Source organism: Syngnathus acus, chromosome 24, assembly GCF_901709675.1.
Source record: "Syngnathus acus chromosome 24, fSynAcu1.2, whole genome shotgun sequence".
Classification (NCBI taxonomy): domain Eukaryota; kingdom Metazoa; phylum Chordata; class Actinopteri; order Syngnathiformes; family Syngnathidae; genus Syngnathus; species Syngnathus acus.
Genome location: NC_051108.1, coordinates 6937675 through 6950598, shown reverse-complemented (window position 1 = coordinate 6950598; position 12924 = coordinate 6937675). Strand labels below are relative to the sequence as shown.

Genomic DNA, 12924 nt, shown 5'->3' with positions numbered 1-12924 from the left:
ACGGATCCACTGTCCGAGTATGTACAGTATGTTGAATGGGGTGGGAGGGGAAAAACTTGACTTTCACTCCGCTGCTCAACTGGAGTGCAGTGGGAAGAGAGTTGGCAGGCCTGGAAGTGCTGACATCAGCACACACACACACCTTCCTGCGGGTTCAAATGCGCAGGGGGTGAGTGGGTCAGGCAAGTTTAAACAATCTGGACTCAGTGAGAACACTAGAGTAGGTCAAATATACAATGAAAGAAAACAGTCAAAGTAACATGAAGCCGTTTATTGACTCGGCCTCGGTCTCTGGAGGCTTTTGAAAGCTTATTAAAAGCTATACGTTGCCCCTTAATTGTAGGCGTCGTCTCAGTGCGCCTTCTATTTTGAACTGACAACTTCAAATTTGGCTGCGAGATCCAAACTCTCCCCCTATCGCCCGTGGTTACGAGCTTTTCGGGGGTCAGCGAGCCGCGATAGGGGAGGGGCTCGAGATAGGAGGTTAGGTTCAGCTGTTAGGAAATCTCGCAAAGAGGCCGCTCCCATCTCTCGGCGCTGGGCCACAAGAGGCTGAGGGGAGGGATTGTGGAGCCCATCTGGCATGGGAATGCCTTTGGGGGTCCCCGAGAGGAGCTGGGGTGCTTTGCTGGGGACAAGGTCATCAGGTTACCTCACCACCTGCTTCCACATAACAATGAATGCGGGGACCAGCATTAGGCAGGCTTGAGTGACGGTAAAAGCTTGGAAATTGGAATCATTGTGGAACATATGGGAAGTGTTGTGTGTGTGTGTATGTGTGTGTGTACTGTATCTGTTTTTAGCATCATTAGAACAAGCCCTAAATGCCAGTAGGGCCTCAGCGGTAATACGGACCAGATGCAAACTTCTCTGCGGCACCAATCACACGCACGCATACGTACACGCAGATAAACACACGCATGCAAACAGGAAACAGCCCGTCCCAAATTTAAACAAATAAAGCAAGAAGATTTTGCAACTCTTGAGTTTGTTGGTGTTGCGCTATGATAGTCGATAATACTGCGAAGATCTTCAAAAGTTGGTGATAAGGAAGAGATTGCGCCCCCCCCCCCCCCCCACACACAGACACAGTCCAAAACTTTGTTGCGTGTGCGTGACTCACGATGCAGCCACAAGGCCTGTGTTGTGGAAACATGGGATCAGAAGGAGGGAGCAGGCCTAAGCGCCGCCATACACAAACATACACTGTAGAAGTCAGATAAGTATACTCTGGAAAATCAATTTGTGATTTCTAATTGCTTAAGAAATTCCTAAAATCTAGAGAAAAGTGCCATGTTGGCTTTTTACCTGAAAGCGGGTTCCCGTGAACCGCTGGCCTGAGGTTACCTAATCGTTGGCTGAACAAGCAAAGCCAGTTCTGAACGGATACACAAGCATGCGCTCACTGTGCTGCATGCTATTAAGTGTTACGGTCATAAACCTCAGGCAACCCCCATGTGTTAAAACAACCAGGGCTTTACTTCCTCTGTGACTTATTTGTTCTTGTAAAAGAAATTTAAAAAATTAAAGCAAAAAATACTTGGGTTGTCATAAAAATATTAGACGTCAATTGATTTTTATGGCTAGCATAAAATGCTAATTCAAAACAACGTGCCATTTTTGATTGATTGATTGATTGATTGATTGATTGATTGATTGATTGATTGATTGATTGATTGATTGATTGATTGATTGATTGATTGAACATTTATGGATCCCAGGGTGGCTGACATTTTGAGTCATGTCTCTTGTTTGAATAAGGTTCTGTCAAAGTGCTTGCTGGAATGACACAGAGTTGTGGATGATAGCAGTTTTATCATCTGCTGGTTAAGATAACATCTAAAAAAAAAATCAATCAATGGGTTGTCGAACACAGAAAACTCCCGGTCAACTTCTGGTCCGATCTTCTAGTGTTGTAGAAATGTTGACAAGAATACATTATTAGTCATGAATACAAAGATGTCATCGAAATGAAAATGCTATCAGTACACAGTTGGCGTCTTTGACCGAACTAGCATTTGCCTCACGCAAAATCTGAACAATATCAGTCAAATCAAATCAAACCAAATCAATCTTTATTTGCCAAGTTTGAGCATGCCAAACAAGGAATTTGACTCCGGTACATCTCGGCCTCTGTACAACATTTAGATAGCTAACAACATTCAGGACAACATGTGCAAAAATGGACAATTATGCTAACTAATTAAGCAAAACCATTATCAATCAATAGCTACTGGTGTAACTTTTGCTGATTTTTCTCCAGGTCACATATTTTACATTTAAACGTCAAATTGATGATTCACTTGGGTGAGGCTCTTAGCTTCCAGTCAGTTCTGCTCGACTAAGATAACAAATAGGCCGAGGACTGCGTGGTAGCGATTTTCTTATCTAACCGCGGGCACTAACGTAACGCTGTGCTCCGGTCATAAAATGTCCCTTTAACCTGGATATTTCTACTCTGAAACACTGCCGCCCAGAGCGCCTGGCCATTCTCTCCATGTTGACATCATCGGTAATAAAATCCTCCCTGTTGGCTACGCTGTTGCCTTTGTTGGGACGTGCGGATGGCGATCTGATTTACCACACATATTCCTCACCTCTCAAATGGTAATTCCCCGCAGGAATAGCAACATACTATGAGTCATTCGGTCACCCCCACGCGACCAGTATCACTCCATCGTTTCACACATCAATGTCGCGAGAGATATCATTAATCACGGAGGCAAGTTCCGACACGCCTTTTCAACAAACGTCCTCATTTCGTAATAGTATTCCTGCTTAAAAATGCAAAATCGGTTTGTACTTGATTAATCGATCAGGATGATCGGCAGAATACTTGATTCTAAAAATAATCCCGAGAATGTTACTTTTGCGACTTTTTATCGTGAAATTATAATTTTATTCCGCTACAATAAACAAGTAATTATTGTGTAACGTGGCATCGATTTTCACCTCTTATATTTACAACATGTTTACTACCGATGGTCCTAACGTGCCAGAGCAACTGCTCCTCGTGTTTCCCATTCGTCTTGTCCCAGCTTGCTCCGTCTTTGTTTGGGAGTTTCTGGTATCAGTGTGTGTGTATGTGTGAGTGTGTTCTTGGCAAGTGCAGAGAGTCTGAATGCTTTAGGACACAGTGTCCCGAAACGCCTCGTAGGGATGTCCTGTGTTGTCCTAAAGCAGAGTACACACACTTTATGGATCCGTAATAAACTGCGCCATTACGAAAGTACACACCATTCAAAACATAATACGGTATCGTGATGGATTTTACCGAAAGATTTTCCACGTGTAAGTGTGAGTCTAATCTTACACCCAAGTCACATTCTTCCAAGAAACTCCCATCCTAAGCACACTGACCTAAAGACGCGTGACGAGCCAGGCCGGTTCTGATTGGCTGCCGGGGTGGGCTGGGTCGGGCAACTCCCCCACCTCGGGCACACTCACTGGAGAAAGCCGAAGCGTAAACACATGCACTTCTCCCAGCATGTGCTTCTTACACAATGAGCACATGGTGGAGGAGGCTGACGTCTTTGCAGACGCTATGTCAATCAAATAGGAACGAATTTGAGGAGTGACAATAAATTGTCTTTGTCGCACAGTACATTAAAATGAAGTGTACGGTTCTTAAGATACGTCAAATTTTGAAAATAGTAAAATTTTGAAATTAAAAAAATTACACCAAATTTTCTTGCATGTGTGGGAATTTTGGCAATGTCACAACTTTGGTCTCCAAAGAAATGTGACTTAAACCTCTTAACATTCCATCTTTCTGTAATTTTGCAATTTGTTGACATATCACGACTTAACAGGTACTCTCATATCAACGTGAAATATTTGTTCCTATTACGTATTCAACTTTTATTTTCCAGCTATTCTCATATTTTATAGCAAATATTCGCTGTTTTGACATTAAATCGTGTTTGGATTCAAGAGTGTCTAACTGGAGGAGATTAGGGAGTGGAAGGGACTAATATAAAGAGAATGAGGTATAGCAGAATTCCGTCTGCCAAGCTCAAGATCCCTCTTCAGCTTATACGTCAACACAGACACACACAGACACACACAGATACACACACACGCACACACACACACACACACACACACACACACACACACACACACACACACACACACACACACACACACACACACACACACACACACACACACACACACACACACACACACACACACACACACACACACACACACACACACACACACACACACACACACGTTAATAGCCACAATCTGAGACACACATTTGATTTTGGAGAATGGAATGTTCTGTCTGCAGTCCAGAGCTCAGGGCAGCAGAAACCTGGACACGATGTGTGTGTTTGTGAGGTTGGGGTGAGCGGTGGGGGTCAGTGTGACCAGAGTATAAATAACCACACTTTTTCTGCAGTGTCAACTGAGGCAAAGCTATGTGTTTACTTGTCAAATGTAGCATACATGTCACATATGTGCGTAATGGAACCGTGCATGGCCTTGTCTACCAATGATGCATTGGAGGACCTTTTAAAACAGGCCTGGGGAAAATATTTTTTTCCACTTAGGGTTGTCCTCAGATGGCTTACTAAAGTGTATCAAAAAAGTGGATGAGTATTATGATTTATGAACATTTGTGTGTTCCACATTTTATTCTTGTCATGTTATCGTGTGTGAGCAAGCAAGTTTGTGTGTATGAGTGTTTGTGTGTGCGTGTGTGTGTGCGCGTCGCAGCTGCCCTGTCAAAAGAGAGCACCACAGAAGACTTTTTGTCCATCAGCAACATGTGGGAACAATCAAAGGCTGTCACGCCAAAAACGTTCCCCGTCACTGTCTTTTTTTTTTTTTAAAGCACTCTCACGTTTGACTGGCAAACACATTTGTGTCAATTTCCACATGGTGCGCTTTTTAGCAGCGGGATGACATCAGCCGCCACCGTGCTGGATGTCGTAAATGCGTGATAATGAGCATGAGGCAGAGCGCTCCCATTGGCCCAGGTGGCTCCCTACGCTCGCTCGTAATTGGATGTAGCCGTGCGAGCGGCGGCTCAAGCGATTGGCAGAGGGGAATCGGATTGAGGATGCGTCGGGAGGGGTACTGGGAAGGTGTTGCAGCGTGTTTCATCAGCCAGCAACAGCACATTTGCAGACGAAGACCATTTTAGTGTGTCACGACTTAAGAGGTTAAAGTGCAACCAGGCACTCTAATGTCTTTTCTTTTTATTCTTTTATTCTTATTATTTTCATTCAAACAAACTTTGGCAAACTGGAACCAGGGTGTGACTCGAAATAGCATTTTTATGCTACTTTTAGTGTCTAGACTTGACATTTAAAGCCACGATATCAATTTCACCGAGGTGACCTGAGCCTCTGCCGCACTTGACGCAAAGCATGCTATCATGCGTTATGTAAACGTGTGAGACTAATCTTGAGGCTAATGTCAACACACATCGCACCACATGCTCATTGGCACAAACGCAACATTGTGTAACCCAGTCAGATTTGTCTTTCCTAAAGTTGCTAAATGACGCTTAAGGCATACTTGGGCCCTGTAATTTTTATTTTTTTATTTTGATGCATCTCAGGCATATATTGTGTGTTTTGGTTACCTAAAAACGAAGTCCCCCCCGGCATGAACTAAAAGGATGCACTAGGCAACCATGTCACGAGCCCATGAATGCTTACGGTACACATTTGTGTGTGTGTTAGCATTGCATGCTGTTGTAGTCATGAATCAGAGCTGCTGTCTCAGTGAGCGCTTTTTATTAATGGCCTTTTGGAAGTAGCCCAAAGGAGTTATTAGCCCCCCTCCCCACATACACAAACTATATAACTGTTTACTGAACAACATGTTTTTTTATGTTTGTACTGTTAAAATATCATAAGTGGGAAAGTCAACTCGTTGGTAATATTTTGTCCGCTGGGGTCTCGTTTTTTGGGTCTTAGCGTACTCATCGACGTCAATAAACCCCGTGGAATATTTCTTCGAACCAGGTTTCTGTGTCTGTGGGCGTTTTTGGTTTTGTTTTGTTTTCCCATCACTAACGCACACCATGTGCGCTCTCAACACCTCTTCCGCACACTTTCACATTTCACCACGTGTCAGTCACAGATGTTTCCTCCGAGACTTTGTTTTTTATTCCTCACATAATTCTGCTTCTCTGACACGGAAGGGTGTTTATCAAAGCTGAATATATTTATCACCGGTATAAAACATCGAATTAAAACAAAAATTAAGTAAAAGCGCTCACTCTCTGGAAATAGAAAGCACTTTTGTCACGTTTACTCAAAAAGTGTGCCGATCTCAAATCTGAAGCGTAACAGCGCTGCCATCTACTGGCATCTATTTGTCATTACAGTTACGTAGACTTGAATTTTACAGCTAAGCTGGGCGGAAAAACATATTTGACGAACATATATTGCACGCCGGTGGCGATAACAGTTGAGCAATATAAACGGGCACATCAAGTTACCGCCCCACCCTCATGTGACTATAAGAAGGATGTATACATAATTTCATAATTAGTGTATCTTGTGTGTGTTTGCGTGTCTGTTCAACTGTTGTATAATTACACAACATTATGTCATGCCTCAAGAGATACTGCCAGGGGATAAACGCAAGTCTCACTGCTCTCCAATCTTACCTCATTGCATTGACTATACACAACACACACACACACACACACACACGCCTCATAAACGAGGATTCAAGTCCAGCATTCCTCATCAACTGCAATTCTTTTATGGATTTGCGTCAGACAAAGCGCATGCTACGCCAGCAAAAACTTACATTTATAGTCTTCAAAAACATTGCGGACATTACTTTCCACTTGACCACCTTAAGCAAGCAAACATGTGTGTGTTTATACACGCAATGTTTAAACACACAAACCCACAGAGAGCAGGGGAAAAAAATGTTAAGACTCTACCCACAGGCTACATTAGAAAAAAAAAAGAGGAGAATTTAAACCCAGTCTTGTTCCTTTTTTGAGTGTACTGCCAATCCAAACTAAATCCAGGAAAGACAAGAAAGCTTTGTGGAAAACAATGTTGTGATTTGGCCTTTTTTGCCCGATTGAACCCGAGAATGCGGTCATCGTAATGACGTTAAACTATACGTCGGCATAGGAAAACATGCGACCCCGTTTTGGGAGGCTTGTTTTAAATGGGAGGAATTAACATTGCTTAAAGTCCCTCAGGTCCCGTAAGAGTTCTGCGCTTGTGAGGACAGGAGGAGGGATGATAGAAAAGGAATCCAAAAAATAATAATTTCCCAAAGCTCTTCAGTAGCTTGGAGCAAAGGAAGACAAGAAAGAAGCCGTGTTGCACATTCCAGGAGAGTCGCCAAAAAATGCACTTGGCTTTTCTCCTGCAAGACTTTTTCAAATACTAAGTACTTCAAAATAGTTCTTCAAATCCTATTACTTAAGACTAAAGTTGTAGTGGGACTAGGATTTTACTCTGAATATTACAAGAATAGACTCAGAGGGTGAAATGATATTCCGAGAATAAAGTTGCGTTTTTCCATAATTTAGCAGAAAATAACAAGTAAAAAAAAACCTTGTAAAAAGTTGAACAGGATTTTTTTTCCAGGAAAAACATCAGAATGAGAATGAAACCGCAATGACAAGAATATTGCGCAAAACAATATAATGTTACGAGAATGAAATCGTAATATTTGAGGTGGCGTCGCCGAGCCAATGTTATATAAATAAAGTCATGGTGGGCAACATGGTGGGCAACATGGTCATGTGCGTCCAATATCCCAATAAGCTACCGGGATGGGAAAGAAGCTGAACGTTTATCAATAGGCGGTGGCACGCTCAAGCACACATGATCTGTTACTGAACACAGCTCTTACGCAACAAAGGGGCTCTTTGTTGATAATTTAGCAGAAGCTTGATTACAGATCACCGTCCCTCTCGTGGCATTCTCGACACAAACACGGCGTAGCTCATATTGCCGCCCACTACTGAACACAGCTGATCAATATTGTAAATAGCCATTGGTGAAATAATGACCAATTGCCCCTTTGGTGTTGCAGAACTCCATCCGGCACAACCTTTCACTGCACAGTCGCTTCATCCGTGTCCAGAACGAAGGCACGGGCAAGAGTTCCTGGTGGATGATCAATCCAGACGGAGGAAAGGGCGGCAAAGCTCCTCGCCGCCGCGCCGTCTCCATGGATAACAGCAACAAGTACACTAAGTCCGCCCGTGGCCGCGCCGCCAAGAAAAAGGCTGCTCTGCAAGCTGTGGCGGCGGCGGCAGGCGACGGCAACGGCGAAAGTCCCTCGGGACTATCTAAATGGCCCGGGAGTCCGACGTCACGCAGCAGCGAGGACCTGGACGCCTGGACAGACTTCCGCTCCCGCACTAATTCCAATGCCAGCACGCTGAGCGGCCGTCTTTCGCCCATCCTGGCCAACCCGGAGCCGGACGAAGGCCCCGACGACGAGCCCCCTCTCTCGCCGATGCTCTACTCCAGTCCCGGCAGGGCTTTGTCTCCCGGCAACGGGGCCAACGGGAAGGCCGCGCCAGCCGAGCTACCTCGTCTGGCGGACCTGGCCGGTACGATGAACCTGAACGACGGACTGACAGATGAGCTGATGGATGACCTGGATAACATCAACTTGGTGCCAAACGCTTCAGGGCAAGTCCCTTCAAACGGGACCTCAGGGTTCGCTTTTGTCCCCAAATCCAACGGGCTGGTCTCACCTTCCCCCAACGCCTCGGCTTCATCTAACTCTTCTAACGGAGGGAACTTCAGCAACTCCATCTTCGGCTCCCACCCACCGGGCTCGTCCCTGCGTCCGTCCCCCATGCAAACCATCCAGGAGAACAAGCAGACGTCCTTCTCCGCCACTTCGCGCTTCGGTAGCGTGACGCTACAGGACCTGCTCAACTCCGACAGCCACAGCGACGTCATGATGACCCAGTCGGACCCGCTCATGTCGCAAGCCAGCGCCGCCGCCATCGTGTCCCAAAACTCCCGCCGCGGCCTCATGCTCCGCAACGATCCGATCATGACCTTCGGAACCACAGGGGGAGTCCAGGGCGGCCAGGGGGAGATGCTCCAAAGCAACAACCACAATCAGAGCTCAGCGAGGTCCATCAGAGGGCTGAAATTTGCCAACGAGGTGAACGCGATGACCAACGCCAAGCAGCAGCTCCTGCTTTCACCTTTGGGGGGAAACGGGTCCTCCTCCATGCAGATCGACACCTCCATCTTCCTGAACGGGGCGGTGAGCAACAGTGGGGGCGTCTGCCAGGACCGCTTCCCCACAGATCTGGACTTGGACATGTTTAACGGCAGCCTGGAGTGCGACGTGGACTCGATCATCAGGAACGAGCTGATGGACGCCGACGGACTGGACTTCAACTTTGACTCTCTGATCAACATGAACGGAGTCAGCAATTTTGCCAGCACCAAGCAGGCTTCTCAGAGTTGGGTACCCGGTTGAAGACGATGCATGAGGTATGTCCACTCCTGCCTTTTTTTTTTTTTTTTTTTTGGGGGAACCCTCATCATCTATCTTCTTCTCTCTTCCACAGGTGAGCAAATCCGACACACGCCCCCTCCTGTTGCCAACACCAGCCATCAGCACAACATTCAATTGCGTTTACACGACAAATACTTGTCACGGGGGGGAAAAGATCCGCCGGACTTTCAAGCGATCCGCCCGCCTTGGAAGAGCCTCTTGTCAAACTATGACAAGTCACAAAAACTCTGGAGTTATGCAAGTTTCCTTGTACGCGAGACCCTGCTCAGCAGGTGGGACTACAGAGACAAATAACAAATGGATGCATGGCGTGCTTGTTCCTCTTCAGAGAAAAAGAAACTCTCGCAGAGGGAGCCGTGTTAATCTGATCCAGAGCGGGGGTTTTTTTTTTTTTTTTCTTCCCGGGGATGTTGTATTTACCTCTGTTCCCCGGCTCCCGTCATTTTTTTTTTTCTAAATGTACAGTATTTGTTATTGCCATTTTCCGTTACGTGAAACAGAGCGCCTTGCGTGTCTACTTCACCACTATCGCCACCACGCACTTCCTACAAATGGCTTGAACGGACAAGTTTCCATAAATACACGTTGAATCTTGTTTTTTTAAAGCACAGACAAAAAAAAAAGCATATAGGAAGAAAATTTCACTTGTGGGTATTTGTACAGTTTGAGCTTATCACAGCATATAATGTAGCGGGAAATAATAATAAAAAAAAAAGTGACAATTTCCACAGCATTACAGGTGCTACGTAAAACAGTGTTGAATCTTGTCCTCGGAGCACCTCACGCGTTTGATTTTGTTTGCTTTTGAATTTTGTGCAGTTTTGACCCTCGACCTGCAAAAATAAAAAACGACTCGAGGGCGTGAACGTTTCTTCAGAAGCCGTTCCTATCCTCCAGTGAAACAATAAGCTGTCTCTTCTGTACGTTGCCAAATTACTTGAATCAAAGCAGTAGGATATGCTGGCAGCCAAAATCACAGCATTCATATGCACATTATGTCTAACACACACACACACACACACACACACACAACACAAGGATGCAGCTTGTGGGGGATTTTTTTTAATACATCTAAACACTCAGGAGGCGGGAAACGGGGAGGGTGGGGGCAAGGTATTTTCATTCAAAGAAACATTTCCTGGATTAAAAGTAACAGTGATGCTTTGTGAACCTTTGAACTTTTGGGGGATGTTGGCCACACTGATATAAAATATGAACGTGACGCCATGACAGACAATAAAGTTTGAATCTTGCGAGAAAAAGTGGCTACTGCACAAATGTTTGTGTTGGCTCCCGAGAAGCACAGTGGCTCTTGCTTTCACGTTTGCTTAGGAATTTTGAGATTCGCGCCTCAAAAATTGGATGATTTAGCTCATGCTAGTTTTTTTTTTTTCAAAAACTATGGTTTCAAAAATTATGACTTTCTCCTTAAAAGATGCCATTTAAAGTTTTAAGATTAGATTTTTTTTTTATTCTTGAGAAAAAATACAAAAAAAAAATCCACCATGAGGTTACAACTTCATTTTTTATTTCCCCAAGAATGTGCTATTTTGTTAATGTGAGATGACAAATTCTCTCCAAAACGTGACTTTTTCCTCATATTGCTACTTTTTCTCGACATAATCCGACTTTATTATTCTAAAATGTTCATCATGGCCCTAAAAGTCATATTGTCCATTTATTTGCCATCTCTCTGTTTTTCGGGGGGTTGCATATCCGCTGCTACTGCAAGCATCTCCCCATGTCGGCGAGTTTTTTTTTTTTGCGTCACCTCCGCCCTTCTCCTCCCCTTGTACACATTTGATGTATTTTGACGTTGTGAGCGCCGTGCATGTGAAACGCATTTACTCACCGAACCTCCTCGTCGTGTTGTCCTTCGTAGTACTTGACCCTTCGTTACCTCGCCAAGGTAGAGTTGAAGAAACGTTTTGACGTGCCAGGTAGAAGGGAACGCCATCAAATTGCGCAACTGTTGTTGTAGCATCTGATCTGGTGGCCCTGGGGAGACATGAAGGCTTTGACTCGGCTGTGTATAATAATGTACAGATGTGTATATATACATTTCTATATTAAAATATATATCACCAAGACAGAGGAGTGTGAGTGCGCAGTTTTTAAGGATTAACCACTCAACTCGTTGCAACGGTGCCGTCCCTCGACAGCAATTCGAATACAAAGATGACAACAGTGTTTATATTTTGCTCAATCAGCAGCACTTGAACCATCCTCTGACTTGATTCCGCTCGTTATTGTGTATCGTAAGACAAAAGAAAAATCCTATTTGTGTTCAGTGTCCATTTTTTGGGGGGGGTGGGGCAAATTAAAGCATTTGGATTTGAAGAAAACTGACTGTACAAAAAGTAAGGAACATGTTTGTCTAAGTTGCCGGAGCGTTGACGTTTTGACTGCTTCGTTCGTTTTCCTTCCACACACAGCCGCAGTGCACATTTAATGAAAGAAGAAATACAAGACCACTAAAAATAGTCAACAACTTGTTTGTACTTTTGTAAAAATGCTCCCTTCCATACGCTCTTTGTCCAACTTTGTCCCGTATTATTAATCTTCTGGATGTTGATGTTAGTGGGTATTTCTTCCTGTGTTCATTTTTTTCCTGCAACTGTAATCTAGTTTGTATCCAAAATGGTGCACATGTAAATAAAGCTTGGTGAGGCTACACATGCTTGTTTTTTGGTCGTTTCTGTCTGCGCTCCGTTTGACGCTCCAAAAATGGCAATTATAAATGGGTAAATTTGATTTATAGCTGTTTGTTACACCCAAACCATAGGAAAATATTTCCCGCACCCCAAAAATTGGACTCTTAACTTGAATCGTTAGGAATAATTGATCATTTGTAACCAATCAGTTTATAGATTAAAGTTAAATTGGACATGAGTGTTGAAAAGTCACACAAAGGACTCAGCAGCAGCTAAAAAGGGCAAACATATCTCGTGCGGATCTTGATTCACACAAGCCGACTTTTTTTTTTTTTTTTGGCACACCTATTCATTCGAGAAGATAAATCACTTTGGTGTGTGTGTGTTGGGGGTGGGGGAGTCTCCACCAGGAGAGTGACTTTGCGTTCCTCTCACGTTCCTAGAAATCCTCTTCCACAAATTGTTTCTGGAAGGCTGCTCTCAACAAGGGCAGACATCCAGAAGCACTTTTTTTTTTTTTGAAGTGATATTGTGGTTTTGTCCAACGTCTTTTGAGGTCGAGATCAATCGTGAATCCTTAAACTACATATTTACTGTGCCTACTCAAGTGTAGACAGCACCCGACATTTGTTTGATGGCGACCTATATAATGGACCAAATGCTAAAAAAGTGTCACTTTGGGAATGTGGAACCGCCTCACGTTAACTGTTTAGATTTGAGTCTCCTTTCGCTCTTGCTTCCTCATCAATAATGCAATGCAGCTGGAGGCGGAGCT

At 44.3% G+C, this 12924-nt stretch overlaps 1 protein-coding gene and 1 long non-coding RNA gene across 2 annotated transcripts in view; both read left to right on the top strand.

The window, feature by feature from the left end:
- The window catches only part of foxo3b (forkhead box O3b), a 28374-nt gene extending 16203 nt beyond the window's left edge, over window positions 1-12171 (top strand). The window contains exons 3-4 of the mRNA XM_037245266.1: window positions 8038-9470; window positions 9548-12171. Coding sequence (XP_037101161.1) covers window positions 8038-9456 — 1419 coding nt within the window. The 3' untranslated portion in view covers window positions 9457-9470; window positions 9548-12171. The remainder of the gene's footprint in view (window positions 1-8037; window positions 9471-9547) is intronic.
- Window positions 1-12924, top strand: part of LOC119118353 — a 439862-nt gene that overhangs the window by 79456 nt on the left and 347482 nt on the right. The gene's annotated exons all lie outside the window — the stretch shown is intronic.